Source organism: Halichondria panicea, chromosome 4 (genome assembly GCF_963675165.1).
Source record: "Halichondria panicea chromosome 4, odHalPani1.1, whole genome shotgun sequence".
Taxonomy (NCBI): domain Eukaryota; kingdom Metazoa; phylum Porifera; class Demospongiae; order Suberitida; family Halichondriidae; genus Halichondria; species Halichondria panicea.
The window spans coordinates 1,846,021-1,862,743 of NC_087380.1; the positions used below are offsets into that span (position 1 = coordinate 1,846,021).

The 16,723-nt window shown below is 42.6% G+C and overlaps 2 protein-coding genes across 2 annotated transcripts; both read right to left on the reverse strand.

Moving 5' to 3' along the window:
- Nucleotides 1–83: 83 nt before the first annotated feature.
- Nucleotides 84–13,440, reverse strand: LOC135335044 (protein shortage in chiasmata 1 ortholog-like). The gene is made up of 27 exons (XM_064530436.1): nt 13,217–13,440; nt 13,011–13,146; nt 12,686–12,812; nt 12,305–12,435; nt 11,787–11,958; nt 11,207–11,505; nt 10,916–11,047; nt 10,605–10,752; nt 10,304–10,398; nt 9,807–9,909; nt 9,316–9,563; nt 8,706–9,065; nt 8,327–8,416; nt 7,952–8,125; nt 7,685–7,780; nt 7,259–7,431; nt 6,800–6,872; nt 6,359–6,568; nt 5,987–6,082; nt 5,648–5,744; nt 5,195–5,419; nt 4,731–4,902; nt 2,212–2,268; nt 2,030–2,073; nt 1,884–1,986; nt 647–1,718; nt 84–296 (listed from the first exon to the last, which is right to left on the reverse strand). Exons 1-27 carry the CDS (start codon nt 13,250–13,252, stop codon nt 172–174), a joined length of 4,794 nt encoding a protein of 1,597 aa, XP_064386506.1. The 5' UTR covers nt 13,253–13,440; the 3' UTR covers nt 84–171.
- A 142-nt stretch (nt 13,441–13,582) lies between these two features.
- LOC135335052 (neurofilament medium polypeptide-like) lies at nt 13,583–15,191 on the reverse strand. Its single transcript, XM_064530445.1, has 2 exons — nt 14,886–15,191; nt 13,583–14,816 (listed from the first exon to the last, which is right to left on the reverse strand). The coding sequence occupies exons 1-2, from the start codon at nt 15,146–15,148 to the stop codon at nt 13,751–13,753; spliced, it is 1,329 nt and encodes a 442-aa protein (XP_064386515.1). The 5' UTR covers nt 15,149–15,191; the 3' UTR covers nt 13,583–13,750.
- Between the last annotated feature and the right edge of the window lie 1,532 nt (nt 15,192–16,723).

Sequence of the window (16,723 nt, forward strand, 5' to 3'; positions counted from 1 at the left end):
ATAATAATTATAGTGACAATACATACTAGACTACTATAATATTATACTTTATATAGAATGAGAACATTGTATAGTAACATGGGTTTGAAATGTTAAAAATTGCATTTATAATACTATAACAGTCCATAATGAATGGAATTGTTCAGTCATGATAATATGATAATAATAAGTTCAGAATAAGACTAGTTTAGTCTGTCCATCAGTTCTAGTTGGGTCCCTTTGGCACGTGAGCTGCAGCTTCTTCTTAGCAGGGCTCAGCTTCACACTTCCTCGAGGGGAGTCAAACAAAGAGGTGTCTGTGTACATACAGTGATAGGAACAATAGTCTAGCAGTGGCAGTACTAAATACTATAGAGTTAGTCAAAGCATACGGAAGTGTTTACATCAATGTTTATATTGCTATAGGCCCTAACACAATAATATTACATGCAGTGAAGTGCTTACAACATACAGTCAGGACAAGGAACAAGGATCTTCCCCACGTCACAATATTTACATTTCTATAGGCCCAAACACAGTTAAGTGCTTACAAAATAGTCAGCCAGAACAAAAAACAAAGAACAAATATCTTCTCCTAACAACAATAGCACTACATACATACATACTAGCTGTGCAATGTACTGTATTGCACAATCAGGGGACTCACTCTTGTATTGCGGAGATATGGTTGTGTGTGAGGAGGGGACTAGTGAATCATGTCTGACAAAACTTCTGCTTGGCTCCGTCCCAAACAAGCTCAGGGTAGTGCCGTCTTGTATTCGATTGGTAGCTCTAGTCTCAGCCTGTCTCTCTACATTGGACCCAATAGTACGATCGTTGCATTGCAGTAACACTTTAGAACGATTTTGTTCTCTAAACCCCAAATCGAGAGATTTCACAGGCGTACGTAATTGACTGCTTGCCTTATTCGTCACGATCGAGCTGGACACATAACCTAACTGAGAGTTGTAGCTACTTGTTGAGGGGCCACCTCTGTAAGTCGATGGTTTAAAAATACTGCTTAAGACCGATTTCTTTATCTGTTTTTGTGAGGGCATTTGTCGGCTGGAGGAGAGCAAACGAACAGCAGAGGATTGGTTAGCGGCTGTGACAGGTGGCCTGCTATGAGGAGGTTTTGGTGCTTCTTGTTTAAAGTAATCTGAGAACAAACCAGTTTCTTCGCTGTGTATACTTGTGTTATGGTCACCTTCACTAAACGAGAAGTCAAAATGGTATCCAGGTTCCACAATCGATTGATTATGTCTCATGGAGTCGTGTTCAAGTTTTATATCTGGAGAGGTGAGGTCAATAACCTCGCTATTTTGAGAAGAGTTGTCCTGTTTCAAAAATGTCCTATTGATAGTGTAGCTCTCGTGGTTAGGGACTCCAAATATAGATATTTTATCGTTGTTATCACAAGTTGCCATCTCAACTTCTTCTAAAGAGTCGTTCAAAACGACAGTATCGCTGCCCTGTGGTGGGAGTGACCTCTCATCATTAGCCACACAATCCATGAAGGCGAGATCGTGAGAAAATTGTCTGGTGTCATTGTCACCTTGATGGTTTAAGAGAGGAGTGTTCCGTTCGAAATGTTCCACTTCAGTTTGAGGGGGATAATACGAAGAATTCACTTGTACTACGTCATCATCATCCGTAGCCGCTTCCATACTGGGTAGAAATGCTGAGTCAGGTTCCACTATCTCTGCGATCTCGTTAGAGTTGCACATTTTGTGAAACATCTGTAAAAACAAAAACATAAACACACACAATTATCACTATGCATATATGCACACCTAGTACACTTAGTACACTTAGTACACTTAGTACACTTAGTACACTAACTAACTAATTAACTAATTGGTACAGTAAGAACTTGTTAGAAGTTGTTCCTACGTAATGCTCACTTTGGCAACCTTGTGCGATAACCATGGGAACTGATATTGGAGCTGCTCTAGAGACATTCGGATAAGGTCACCCAGACACACCACCCTCAACAGACACTGGGCACTGGGGGAGGGGGTGAATAATTAACTTTTAATGGAAAACTTACCTGAAAGAGTTGAGACAGGGAAATGAAATCAGCACCATCTCTTGCTGCAAAATAGACAGTTGTTTATGTCACGCACTATTGAATATAAGTGATTTATGCGGCACTGCACATACAGGTGTGGTAAATTAATGCCAGCCACCTGTGTAGTGGTGTATGCATAAAGCAGATTACTCTTCACTTACCTTTGTCATTTCAGGATCAATCCAATCCCTGTCCACCCACTCTCTTGAGTCTTGCACCTGTTGAAAATTGGCAGTAAATATCAAAATATTAAGTTTCACACAGAACACATGTGCACAGTAAACAGAAGCCTGCTAAGAAGCCAATCACCCTATTCTCATTAAATATGGATATTTCGAGGGTATAAACATTCGTGGTTTTGGCTGTACCACGACTATTTATACCCACGAATTTATTATCGATGCATGCATGCTGCAAAAAGGCTGCTATTCCGCGAACAATTATTTTGCGAAAACCTTTCTAACGGTCTTTCCGCAAAAGTTTATACCCTCTCGAAATACACCCGCTATACGGTAGGCCATTCAAAGGGCTACAAAATGTGTACCTTTTAATTGCGAAAACGCTAAATCCTACATGTAGCTCAAGTTATGTACTCAAAGTAGCTATCAAAACAGGCTCATTCGGGAAAATCACCAAGGCTACAAGAGAGAGTAATAAATGCATTAAAACCACACAAACTGATTGTCCAGCAATAACTCGGCTAATCTGCGATTGAACGGTCTAAAGAATTCACGCAACACTGCCACTGTGTCTTCTCTGATTCTCAAACGTTTATTTTGTTTGTAGTCTATATTCAGTTGTGGATTAGAAGTACAGGATTCCATGATATTCTCGATAACATTCTGTTCAAGTTTTGGGGATGAATCATCGTGTGAAAGTTTCACAAAGTTCACGATTTCTTTGGCCGTTTTTAATGGGTGTTCCAAAAGTTTCTCCATGGACAGTACCAGTAGCCTCTCTCTAGGCAGAACAGACAACCATTTCACAACATGAGGATAGTAGATAGTCTTATGCAGCACAGTTTGGTACGGTTCCCTGTGGACAGTGATGTGGTACACACAATTGCTCAATAAATACATTCTTCCTTCCATGCAGTCGGAGTACGTCGACACTCCATTGCCAGCTGACAAACCACACGCATCAGGATGTCTGACATCAGTCATACACAAGTTGAATTTGTCTATCTTGTCTAGTGTTCGTTTGTGGAAGATTTCAGGTGCTTTGTATTTGCGTCTTACAGCGATAGACATATTCTTGGGGGGGAGAAAATTTAGCGACCACCAGAAAGCAGAGTACAGAGCGTCCACTGGATTTCTAAGAATGATTATAAATTTCGAGTTTGGCATTAATTCTGACATTGTGGTTGGTAGTAGACAGTAGTTAGTCAAGTCAGATTCTTGCTTGCTAAACCTCGGCCACTCGAGGACCATATTGGGACTGCCATCGATCAAAATATCCTTCTCTATCAAATTAGATTTACGGCGTATAAAGTTCAATAAATATCTACTAGCTATTCTAGTTGCATTTGGTGGGGAGGGATCATACTGATAAGGTGTCCAAAAGTGAGGCTCTTTTTCGTAATCTGCATCAGCTGTAGTTCGAAGTTTGAACCGCAAAACTTTATTTATGAAACACCAAAGAAAAGTTGTCCCACATTTCGGCACACCAATAATGTAGAGGTTAGGTACACACACAGTGCTTGTTGAAAATGTTTGCCTCTTTAGAATATCAAGTGCTGATTCTGTATACCACTCCTGAGGTAATGTATCGCTGAATTCCAATCCATCGATATGACCTTGAACTTTATCGCTCGCACGGCCGCGGGAAATCTGATAATCGGCATGCCAACAGTGACTCACATGACTCGGTAATGATTGCCTTGGGATAACCTTTCGATATTCATTAAACTGTTTCAGTGCGTTGTGCTTCGCTGCCGTGAGAAAGGACACATTCGTTGTCAGTTCTGACATCTTGAAACAGATTTCAACATTCTCGGATATATGCTGATAGTTAGAGTCATTTTGCAAGGTAGTAGCGGTTTCCAGTGATATAGGATTTCGTTTTGTCACCGAGAATTTCTCAAACCGTTCCCATTTTCTCTTGTCCAGTACAGATGGTTGGGATGGTCCTATGATATCCTTGATTGGTTGATTCGACCGGTGATTAGTTGCCGAGTCGAGTCTCCAGGTAACCTCACTATCTAGGTACACCAGTACAGCAAAGGCTAGCAAAATGAACAGGTACAGGAGACAACTCTTCCACCTACAACATCTCATGCTAGCAAAACCACTGAGTCAGCATTCAATGAGGCCATACAACAGTACATACACCCACATAATAATTATGCATGCCTAATTATTGACATTGTGCATAACAAAAGCAAGAACCTGCTAGCATACGTATTTCACTCCTATGCTCAAATAATAGGTTAGACACACACAACACAGTTAGTCTATACGTGTATATAGGTCCTGGTTCGGCATCCTATGGTTAATCCCTGCATGTATGCAAGGCTACAATGGAACCTCGAAATGTGGACAGCTTAGGGCCTATGGAAATGACTTATTTATCGGAGGAATCACATTTTACATGACTTTTTTGTATATTATGCTTCAGACTTAGTTAGTGTTTTGATTGTAATATGTAAGAGGAGGTGTACATTAGTAGGTACACTACATACCGTGTTGTTAAGATGAGTCTTCTCGGCCACCCTACGGACCCAGGCAGCCAGCTGGTCAGTGGAGGGGGTCGTGATGATGCGTACAGAGTAGGCGTCTAGCTTGGGGCAATAGTGAGCCACTGAAGCATGCACACGAGCCAGGTTGGACGGTATGGCTCCTCCGTACGCATAGCTGCATAGGCAGGGGGAAGACTAAGACAACAGCCAAGTCACCTGGCCTATATACAAGTAACCTTCTAACACAACTAGTACATAATTAGAGACCACAGCCTATAAAGTGAAACGGTTAATGAAACACTTGTAGTTAGTTATATATAACAAATCTTCTGTTCACTGAATAAATAAAACAACAGTCAAGACACCTACATGTACGTAACAGGCTTCTAGCACATTATTAATACGCAATTAAAAGGCCAGGAATTATCAAAGCTCAGCTACAGATAGTTATTCATGCTCCTGTCCACCTGTTAGAGTCTTCAGTGTAGAGGAGTAGCCAGCAGGTGGTGAGTTGGAAGGAGAGGGCAGTGAGAGTGTTGATAGTGGCCCTCATCCCAGCCTCACTGGCTAGACTGGAGAGTGGTCTCAGTAGGAGGCCAGTGGAGGGGTCAACCAAGAGGTCAGCGTACGAGTGCTGTCGATGGCGTTGACGCAACGGGGAATAGTCACGCTCGATTATCACAGTGTTATATCTGAGTGTGGGGGCAGGAGGGATTGTTAGTAAGGCATCTTTGAACAGCCATAAAATGATCATGTCTTGATGACATTTGTGATCTAAGCATACAATCTAAAGAGCTTTTCAAAACCATTGAATGTTGACTGCCACATAACTAAAACACATAACATGTAATAAAGAATGAATACACTTGCAAGAGCTGTTCAACATCAATGAATTGATTATTACATGTACATGTCCACACCTTGTCTCCAGCAGCTGTAGTAGTTGTGTGTGTGTCACAATTCTCTCCGAGGCAATCAGAGTGTACTGCACTGAACTAAGCTCCTCATATCCACCCTCTGCAAATACACCACAGTGTGATAGTATTGAAAGTGAAAACAGAATGACTAACTTGAGCTCTCAAATAACAACTCAAAGACTCTATCCACACAAAATGATGAGCTACATGTATATATAAGAACTTGTAACTAAACATAATCATTGAAAGGTTGTCCTGAGAGTTACCTAACGAACAACCCCCCCACACATTACACAGATGTATCTTTAATCACTGGAATCTCCGCCACTAACGAGTGTTCACCTGTGAGGTGGAGACTGGACGAGAGGTCTCCCACTGTTCTCAGAGTGACGTACTTCTTCAGGTTGAGTCTGTCCGCTACCGTAGGTCCACGATCACCTGCATGTGCCGTGGGGAAACATACAGCTAATGAATCTGAGTCAAAAGTATTTTACCAAGTGAGTTAAAGCATGCAGCAACTATCAAATGTATTACTAAGAGTGCTATGGAGAAAAGAGTTGTATGCCTGGTAGATTTGTATGTAGTATTTTATGGCTTTCCAAGACCTCATGAAAATAATGGGATTTTGCCAAGGATCTCATTTCAGAATGAGTAACAAAGCCCCACAATCACAAAAATTACACGTTTACATTGTATGCCCACAACCATACCCACCCTTCTGATGTGCTGAGGTGTCAAACAGAGGTCTTGTGAGTTCCTCATACTCGACTAGTAGCCGCACCCTTTCCCAGGGGAAGCTCTCTCCCCCGCACAAGCTGGCCACCGGGACCACCAGACAGTGGTGGGTCTGGAATACTTCCTCCACTGTCCTCTGATAAAGCTGGGAGGATTCTGGTAACATTGAGAACACACACGCCTTCATATCTGAGTGTGTGTGTGTGTGTGGGTGTGTGTGTGTGTGTGTGTGTGTGTGTGTGTGTGTGTGTGTGTGTGGGTGTGTGCGTGTGTGTGGAGAAAGGAGATAATAGGAGCTTTGCTCAAATGAAAGCATTATTATTATTATTATGAGATTTTACCAGAGCCAATCACTTTGAATGCACAGTCACATTGAAGTAGAGATATGTTTCTATGACTGAATATTGCACGGAATCTCACCTGGCACAGATTGCAGTATATCGAGGATCTCCACTGAGAGAGTTGGGAACTCTGTCTCCACCACTATCACAGCCTATAACACACACACAAAGCACAAGTGCCCCACAACACAGTTGTATAAATCAGCTTCTATATACCGTAAACGTTGAAATTTTCGACGGGTGTTTAATTTCGTTTTTTTCGTCCTTGGACTCAATGCACGAAATTAAATATATACGTGGGTGTACGTGTACGTGGTAGCCACACCTACGTTAATATAACGGACGAAAATTTATGCGCACGAAATTTAAGAATTGTGGGCCTAGTGCAGAAAGTGCAAAATTTTGATGCGTCGAAAATTTCAACGTTTACGGTATTGAAAGTACTCGATCGTTACAAAATACTGGCCACTATAGTATAATATGCTCCCACAGTATATCCTTGTATACACATAGCTTGCTACTATAGTCTCCTACGTACCTTCTCCCCTCTGCCCCCCTCTCTCCTCCACCCACTCAACAGTCTAACCAACTCCAATAGTTTGGGGTGGGTGGTCTGACAGACTAGCGGCAGTTCCAACAGTTCCCTCTTGACTGCCCCAGCACCATCACGCAACACGTGCTGGTACTTGTCACACAGAGACGTCACCTTGGCTGCAGAGGAGGGGTGATGATGGAATGATCACTGTAGCTCATAATGTACTAGAAATATATTGGAGCAGGTTTTAAGGCTCTGAAAACGTTATGCGTATACATTTGAGCAATTAACTTAATTATTTCCTCGATTAAATGGAGATTGTACAGGCCTCGAATTTAAAAAGTATATGCGATATGACTGCCACTAGCATAAATAGCAGTAGTTATCAAGCATTGATTTCTAGCATTAGATTGCCATGATGTGCCTCACCTAGGGCCACTCCCAGACTGCAATGGACGAGTGCATTGTACACCGAGGCCGTGAGGTAGAGGGTGGCAGTCAGCTGACAGGAACGCACGTAGTAGTCTGAACACATGGAGGAAGACATAATTACACGTGCATGTGATGGGAATACAGAAATAGCAAAAATTGTGCAACTACCACAGCTTTAATATTGCCCAAGCATACATTGTATATACATGTACGTACAATAGCTCAGTGGGGTAGACGGCTGGTGGGTAAATTTATCCTGTATACCTGTCTTAGAGGGGTTGGTGTTGTCCTGAAGAGCTTTCTGTTGCTGCTTGAGTAGGAACTTGAGGGAGTCTAGAGACCCCCCACTGGTGGGCACTCGAAGACCCCCTCTGGTGAGCTCCCCTCGGAGGTCACGCATCAATCCATCCAGCTTTGTCACAGTGGAGAGGTAAGACCCTGTATTCAAGAGCAATACACAATGTACTATGACTTCTGTGGATGTACGCAAGTACCTATCAATTACTTTTGACCAACTATAATTACATTCATTTCATTGAGTAATTACACAGACAAATCACTAGCAGTTGCAATCGAGCACTTTTAATACTTGCACGGCCAAATATATGAGCTCTGGTAGTCAGTATATATATACTGTACCTGACAGACAGACGTCCAGGAATGCTGATGTGGCAGTTCTCTCGATGAGCTCCAGTTCCATCAGAGAGTCATCACCCAGCTCCTCCACAACTAGTGGCAACAGACAGACAATACAGTGATACAATCAGGACAAATAACAAGTGGGACAGTACGTACACATGTGGAGTGAAAGTGCAAAAAAACAAAATATCGTCTCCTCAAGACAATAAGTTTTGTGAGCTTGTAAGTCACACTTTACACACTAGTATTTGCTAGCTAACACAAAACACATACTTGTACTTGTTACAGAAGGTGGTACTAATAATAGCATGTAGAATCGTAACTAAGGGTACCAGTGGATCATGATGTAGCTGTGCAGATTATATGTAATTATTCTCACTTTTCTTTCTATGTGGAGCACCCTCTGTCTCTTCGTTCAGTGACCTTTTGACCCCAGTGGACATGGTCATTTTGGAGCGTAGCATTAAGAATGCTTCCAATCCATCACACTTGTCCATCACTGAGGGGACGCTCTTTCGGGAGATCCCATTGGACGTTGATCTGGTGACATCATCGGACATTCTTCTAGAAACAGTATTGGCTGGTGGGTTGTTGCTGCGAGTGATCTGATTGGACGGTTCCCTCATACGAGTGGAGGCTGACTGTAGCAGCAAGTTCCAAGCTGCGTCCTTTGGATGGACACTTGCCAATGGTTGAGACAATCGGGTTTCCTCAATAACACGAGAATCCATCGATTGACCTATGGAAGACAAAAATAACAGAATTAAAATATTAATTATACCGTGCTACTAGAATTTTTGCGAGCATCAAACATATGCGAGGATTGATCAATTCGCAACATTAAAATTACTTAGTACTGGTAAATAAATACAATCCTTGCCATAATGCAATAGTTAGATCGCAAAGGGTCTATTTTTCTGCTGATTTGGCTCTTTTTCATCTGTAAAATATTCTAGTAATACGGTAATTGTTCTGAATCTCTCACGCACTCTCAAGCACATCCAAGTTCCTCCAACTGCTGTCTTGTGCAGTCGATAGACTTAACGGTATCTCAATAGCAACTTCTTCATTGAGTACGTGTTTCGAGAACTCCTCTCTCCCTTGAGGGCGTGTGTGAGGTGTGAGGGTGTGTGGGGAGTGTGAAGAGTGGGGATGTCGGGAAACGAGACTCTTCTCTGCCAGCTCCATCAGATGGTAGGACTGGAAGAGAGGGTCCCAGTCCAACTCAAGCTCACTACTGCATCAAGATGAATTATACGTATAGAAGAATCAATACTACTTTTCAGAGCAGTTACTAGAAGACTCCCAGACTAAGGACAAGTCAGACTAAAAATGTACAAGCTTGCAATTGTGTTGAAATCTTTACAAGTGATAAGCCATTCAATTCAAAGCTAGGTATTATTATTAGTTGTGTTGCTAGGAAGTTAGTTAGAGAGCTCTGCAATCATATGTACGTTCAGTGTTAGTGCTAGTGACTCACTCTCCACTCATCTTGACCTCTGTGACCTCCAGCAGCGAGATGAGCTCTGACACTGCACTGACCTCTAACCCACGCTCCACTACACCACCACCTGTGTCTGGGCCTGCAGTGAGCACAATCATAGTACACATTGACACATAATACTTGCACCTGGGACTGGTAATGGTTGGAACACATCTAGTCTCAGAGGCTGATGATAGTACACATAATACCAGGAGTACATTAAGAATTAAAATAAGGATCTTAATGTACTCCTGATAATACTTATAGCTGGGACTGGGAACACATCTAGTCTTAGAGGCTGAGCAATTAATTCAATCATATACATTACATTTTATTAACCGGTTACTGACTAAAGTATAAATGTTGTAATGGTTGCATGGAACACATCTAGAGGCTGAGTAATCAAGGTAGCTACATTACAGTTACTGATGGAAGTATAACTTAAATTACATGTACCACATAATGCTCAGATTGTTGTTAGTGGCTGAACTCACAGGATATTCTGTGAGCCAGAATGGTGTCAAACACAGTCTCCCTCTCCCACACTTCCCTCCTCAGCCTCAGCTCAGTACCCGGGCTCAGGAACACACTGCATCATGCATCAACACAGGGGGGGGGTAAAGGGGTGGGAGGGAAACCGCAATGAAAAAAACACACATGTAGTGGGAACAAAACCATTCTTCTCCTAAAGTGTGTACTGATTTGGGTGTACAAAGGTCTAAAAGACTCACGATACTTTTATGTGGGTATAATTATTGTACCACACACGAAAATTAGTAGAATTTTCATACTCACATTTCTCTGTCTGGAGAGGTGGGCATGGGTTCAAGACGTGCCAGCTGCTTGTTGATGAGTGGTGAGAGGGTGTGTGGTCTGTGGGGGAGGAGGGGGGACTCCAGGAGGGCGTGGCCAATACCAGAGTCATCAGAATCAATGCTCACATCTGACAGTGAACAAGAGGGTTAGTTTGGACCATTTAAAACTAATACGTAGCTACGTACAATAATAATAATGTGCCTGAATCAGAGAGATTAGAGAGATTACACAAAACTTCATACTCCAAGCTAGGTGGACACATGTGCTCATGCCAGCTAACGAGCCCTCACCTTGGTTGTTGAATGTGGGGAAGTCCAGTACTTTACTCCTGGTCTCAGTCACAGGGCTGAGGTCAGGAACAACCTCACTGGGCAGTTTAGTGAGGGACTTCTTAGACATCTCCTCCATGAGCAGCAGTAAGTCTGTGGACGGAAGTATGAGCACACAGCTAGTCATATACACAGTGAGTGTGGCTATGCAGCAACACAGTGAAGTTTATAAATACAGAAATGCAATCTTACTTTTAAATATAAAAATAACAAAATAATTTCCATTGTGTGCATATGGCTTCAATACAATACCTTTAGAGTCATCTTTCATCTCTTCATTGTCGACAAGCTCCTCCATGAGTGGCAGCTCTACCTCGTTAGCCTGTAACAAGAGGGGCTCCCCCTCGTTAGGCAGGGGCAGTGCAAACAGAGGGTCAAGGTCCGTGGTGTCCACACTCTCTGGCAGGGACTCGGGGGAGAACCTCTCTCTAATGGACGAGAGGGATACTACCACTAGAGGGTCATCAGGTTCAGAGTGCACCGGAGGGTCACCAGGTTCAGAGTGCACTGAAAGGTCATCAGGTTCAAAGTGGTCTAGTGATAAGTCAGACCTAATAGTAGAGAAATATAATAGTAGTGATACCTTAATAATATTACAGTGGGTAATTTTCGTTGGTGCAAATTTTCGTATAAACTAACAAGTGTTCTAAATACTCGTACAGCTCAAACATACAACCTATTGCGCATGAATATTTTCGGATGATGCTATACAACGTACACCATATGAAAACAACCTGCTATACGGGGTTTGTTTATAACTGTACACATTCAGTATAAATATAAACACGAGGTCGAGAACTAAGTGCTCTGTGTACAACACAACAGCCCTCACCTGGTGAGCCTCTCATAACAGTAGGCCTGACCCTGCTGATCAAGGAATGGGTCTTGTAAGAGCTTGGGCTTGAGTCTTCTGGCTAGATCCTCCACTCCTGGTAGCAGTGAGAGGAGTGTGTCAGTCGTGTTGGGGGACTCTGGACACTCAATCAGACACACACCTATAGAGTCTATGGGGGGGTGGTGGTTTAATGGTGAGCTGTGTCTCTCAGGTATGTACATTAGGCTGTATCTAGTAGAAGTGTGTGGATGGAGCAAAAATGTTTGCATGCTACAAAACTGTAGTGGAAACCAGTACAGTGTATTATCAAGGGCTTATGGGTATAGTGCAGACTACTACAGGGGAGGGGCAGTAAGTGATGTGCTCACTGGTGACTAAGTCTCTTCCCCTGTACAGGGTATTGTGATTGTGTACAATTGCTTTTATATCAACAGTCTATAAATTTCCATTTTCAATTGCTAGTACACCACATTCAAGCAGTTTAAGTGTCCACCCAACCCCACCCCCTCATATACCTTGAGGCAGTATGAGGTCCCAGTTGCCGAGGGTCTCCACTGGATAGTCCTTCCCCGTCCCCAGCTCACCCATGGCCCTGGCTATGTCTTGAGAGAACAGGTCCACCTCAGAGCCAACATCATCAAAATCACTACAAGGAGGAGAGTAGGTTCCAACATACCACCTGACATGTACTACTAAAACACCTCTACTCCATGATACGCTAACAAAGAGTGACTCAAACTATTTTTTGCAATGGCTTGAAAAGACTGATTGTAATTGTACACTGGTAACTCTACTTCAACTTAATGAGTCTTAGCATCATTCCAAACCCTGCAATTAATGGCTACTGTTTTGTTTTTGAAACTGTTAGCCTACAAAATCAGTTACTATAATTATACCTTGATGTATTGAACATCTCCAGCTCCCCCCCTCCATTACAGTGGTGAGAGTAGCAGTTGACGAGGATGGCCATCTCCTTACCCATGGTCTCAGTGGAGCACGAGATGACCACATCCACTGGCGGCTCTGCATAGGAAGCAAGCAACCAATCGATGGATACACAAAGACCACCTGTATTTGCAAACCAAAATTATTATTATATTGAAAATGAGTACATTGCATTCATATTCATCACTAAGTAAATAAAAGCACATTGGTATTTTCACAACAACAGACGCTTCTAATCTCATTTTCGGACTACGACAAGACCACCCCATCTCTCACGATTATTTTTCCATGGTTGCCATAGCAATGACGAGGCCGGCAGCTGTCCCTGATGAATGTACGAGTCCACTATCTCCATGTGACGAGGTGTGGTGATCAGCATCCCCTCCAGTTGGCACCGGCGATCACCCACTGCCTAAAAAATTAAGCAAGGAACTTGAAAATATAACTGCAACCTCCCATGCCCAAAGCATGCAGCCATTCACCTTGGAGAGATAGTCTAAGGCCAGGTATCTAGGCATGGTGGACTTGCTAGGCTCCAGATATCACCTTCAGTTGTCTCTGTGGCTTGTGCATATATACACATTCATACAGGGCAGAGCCAAAGCTAGCTAGCGCTCTAGCAAGACCAAGATAGCCAAAAGACATCTCTTCTCTGGTCCACCTGCATGATGCACATGGCTGAGTTCTGGGAGTCCCCTTGCTCGACATAGAGGGGAGGGGCTCCTTTCCCACTACACCCACACAATTACAACAACTAAGCTAGCTAGCTATTAGCATCTCTGCTATTAGTAACTGGCTTGTGCATATCTTTGGCTTGTGCTACCTTCTGTGCTGATGTTTTGACATACTCAGTAAACATGAAAACATCTGCCATCAGGAAAACTAACATGGTAGAATAACAGAAATGATAAACTAAGCTAGCCTGTTCATAAACACACAACTGCATGGGCACATGAGCCAATAAATATGAGAGATTTCTTGCTACTAACTAGCTATGTATTGTCTCAAGACATATCTTACTTGCTACTATCTTCTGATTTATTGTCTTTTGTTACTTCGCTTGCAACTTCCTCTACTTGAGCTTTCTCTTCTTTCTTTTCCACTTCTCCAGTCGTCTCAGTTGATTTCTCGCTTTCTTTATCACCACCAGTTGGCTCCTCTGGTTTCTTTACCTCGTCTCCACTAGAATCTTTGGGCACCTCCGAAGTCTTGTCTTCAGCTTTAGTCTCCTCTTTTGGGGTATCTTTGTCAGCTTGTTCAGTGCTCTCTGGTTGCGGCTCCTTTGCCTTGTCTGAATCACAGCTCTCGGTTGAGGCATCTTTGTCAGTTTGTTCAGTGCTCTCTGGTTGCGGCTCCTTTGTCTTGTCTGACTCACAGCTCTCGGTTGGGGCATCTTTGTCAGTTTTTTCAGTGCTCTCTGGTTGCAGCTCCTTTGTCTTGTCTGACTCACAGCTCTCGGTTGGGGCATCTTTTTTCTCGTCAGTTTCTGATTTCTCCTCTAGAGGTTTGCTGGGCTCTTCTTTTGGCTGCTCGGCATTTGCATCCACGGCCACTGCTTGATCGTCTGTCTTCTTTTCGGCATCTGGTTCTGCTTGTTCAGCATCACTCTTGGTAGCTGGTTGATCTTCCCCTTTTGGATCATCGGTTTGATCTTCAGTTTTCACTTCTAGTGGTTTGTCAGCTTTCTTTTCTACTTGATCTTCGGTTTTTGTCTCCCCACTATCAACTTTGGCTTCACTTTGAGTCTCGACCTCATTTTGATTTGTAGCCTTGGCTTCTCCACTCTGGTCTCCAGCAGCTTGGCCCTCAGCTGTCTCGGTCTTCTTGTTCTCAACTTGCTCAGACATCTCTACCTGCACTTTAGAACTATCCTGATCAATGTTTGCTTGTGTGCTTTCTTTATATTGTTGATCAAACTCTCCTCCCACAACTTTCAGTTCCATTTCCTCTGTTTGCTTAACTGTTTTGCGTATGGTGACTTTACGCCAAGTAGCAGGTGGTGGGGGGCTGCTCTCTGAATCACTCATGGTTTTCGAGGAGCCTTCTTTCTCAACTTCATCAAACATCAACTGCGCCCTCTGCCTGCATGTGTAAGAAAAATTAATGCACAAGCTTTTTATTAGATGCATACAAGAATCACTAGAAACCTACCTTTTGCTCGGTGTTGTGCGAGTATATAACAGCTTCAATAAGAGGATAACAACAATTATTCCAATGATAATGATTGGTAAGCTAACAGCAAGTATGCCACCAAGAACTCCACCAATCAGGACACTCAAAGAATTATCTGCTGTTGACATCGGTAGTGATGTAGTAGTTTCTGGACCAAGTGTTGTACCATCACCACTACCGGTAGTAGCAATTACTCTAATAGAAGACATCATTACAACGGCTAACAAACTAATCGAAAGCATCTCTCTTTACAATAGTCAAACGCTTGATCAACAAATTCTCTATAGGCAAGCTAGAGGATTAGTATAATTATATAACATTCACCATCTGTAGAAATATGTTATTGTTGTTTGTATAAACACTCATAGTTTTTGTTCACTGAAACGTATAAGAATGCACCTGCATATAATCTATATGTATTGTAAATATAATATACTACCTCCTCCTCTTCCATATAGAGATACTGAGGTTCTTGCAGAGTCGTGTCCATTGGCAGAGCTTACCCCACAAGGAACCACTGCTGCTGCTGCTGCATGCATTTTGCACATGCACATAAATATACCTTGCAAAAGAGGGGTGGGGCTACAACAAAGAGTTACTCTCCCACGCATTTTTAGCTAATCATAACAGAGCCATGTCACAGAGAAGCACATGCAGCATCCAGGAGAGAGGACCAAGGTTGTTGATGAGTTAGTAGCTCCTGTTGTTACTGCTGGAGTTGCCGTTGGTGAGTTAGTAGCTACTGTTGTTACTGCTGGAGTTATTGTTGGTGAGTTAGTAGCTACTGTTGTTACTGCTGGAGTTATTGTTGGTGAGTTAGTAGCTACTGTTGTTACTGCTGGAGTTATTGTTGGTGAGTTAGTAGCTACTGTTGTTACTGCTGGAGTTATTGTTGGTGAGTTAGTAGCTACTGTTGTTACTGCTGGAGTTATTGTTGGTGAGTTAGTAGCTACTGTTGTTACTGCTGGAGTTGTTGTTGGTGAGTTAGTAGCTCTTGTTGTCACTGTTGTAAAGTTACTTGGCATCATTGTACTAGTACTTATAGCCACAACTTCTGTTGTTACTGTTGGAGTTATTGCTGGTGAAGTAGCTAAAACTCTAGAAACCATCATTACAACATCTAAAAAAGTAATCTCTTTACAATAAGCGAAGGATTGAACAACGAATTCTCTAACTATTGATGGAAGGGATTAGCATATAGTATTCAACATCTGTAGAGCATGTTACTGTTATTTTTGTTTCTTTATACAAACACTCATAGTTCATAGCAGTTCATATAATAGTTTCTGTCCACCCAAACATAGAAACATGTACTGTTAAGTATTACCTCTATAGAGTTACTGAGATTCTTGCATAGTCATGTCCATTGGCATTGGCAGAGCTTCATCTACCAGCACATGCGCATAGAATTAGCAAAAGGGGGGTGGGGCTAGAATAACAATTCGTCCTCCCACGCATTTTTTAGCAACATTTTAGCGGAGCCATGTCACAGAGAAGCACAGCATCCAACAAAGGTAAGGGGGCCGAGCAGAGAGGACTAAGGTTCTCCAATTACCACCCCTTGCTCCCAAAGAGGTATGTACCACCATGGCAACTGGACATGAAAAATAGAGCTGTGATTATTCAGGTAAAGGTACAATTTTTGCAGCTTCATAATTATTGTATATACTATCACAGAATGGCAAGATTTATGGGAGTGGGGAGAACTGGAAAGGACATGTCAGTTACTTTCTGCAAGGAAGAGGTCAGTAACTAAGTCTGTTGTATAGGTACTAAGTTATATAATTACTTTACTGCAGAACGTCTGAGTGCCACAT

Excerpts from the sequence above, each read along its gene's own strand:
- LOC135335044 (XM_064530436.1), bottom strand. The coding sequence starts at position 13,252 with ATGCCTAGATACCTGGCCTTAGACTATCTCTCCAAG. Across the intron at positions 6,083-6,358 it reads CACCTCAGCACATCAGAAGG|GTGATCGTGGACCTACGGTA; the intron begins GTGGGTATGGTT and ends CGGCACATGCAG. Across the intron at positions 1,987-2,029 it reads CCCTGTCTCAACTCTTTCAG|TGCCCAGTGTCTGTTGAGGG; the intron begins GTAAGTTTTCCA and ends CCCCTCCCCCAG.
- LOC135335052 (XM_064530445.1), bottom strand. The coding sequence starts at position 15,148 with ATGCTTTCGATTAGTTTGTTAGCCGTTGTAATGATGTCTTCTATTAGA. Across the intron at positions 14,817-14,885 it reads CGCACAACACCGAGCAAAAG|GCAGAGGGCGCAGTTGATGT; the intron begins GTAGGTTTCTAG and ends TTACACATGCAG.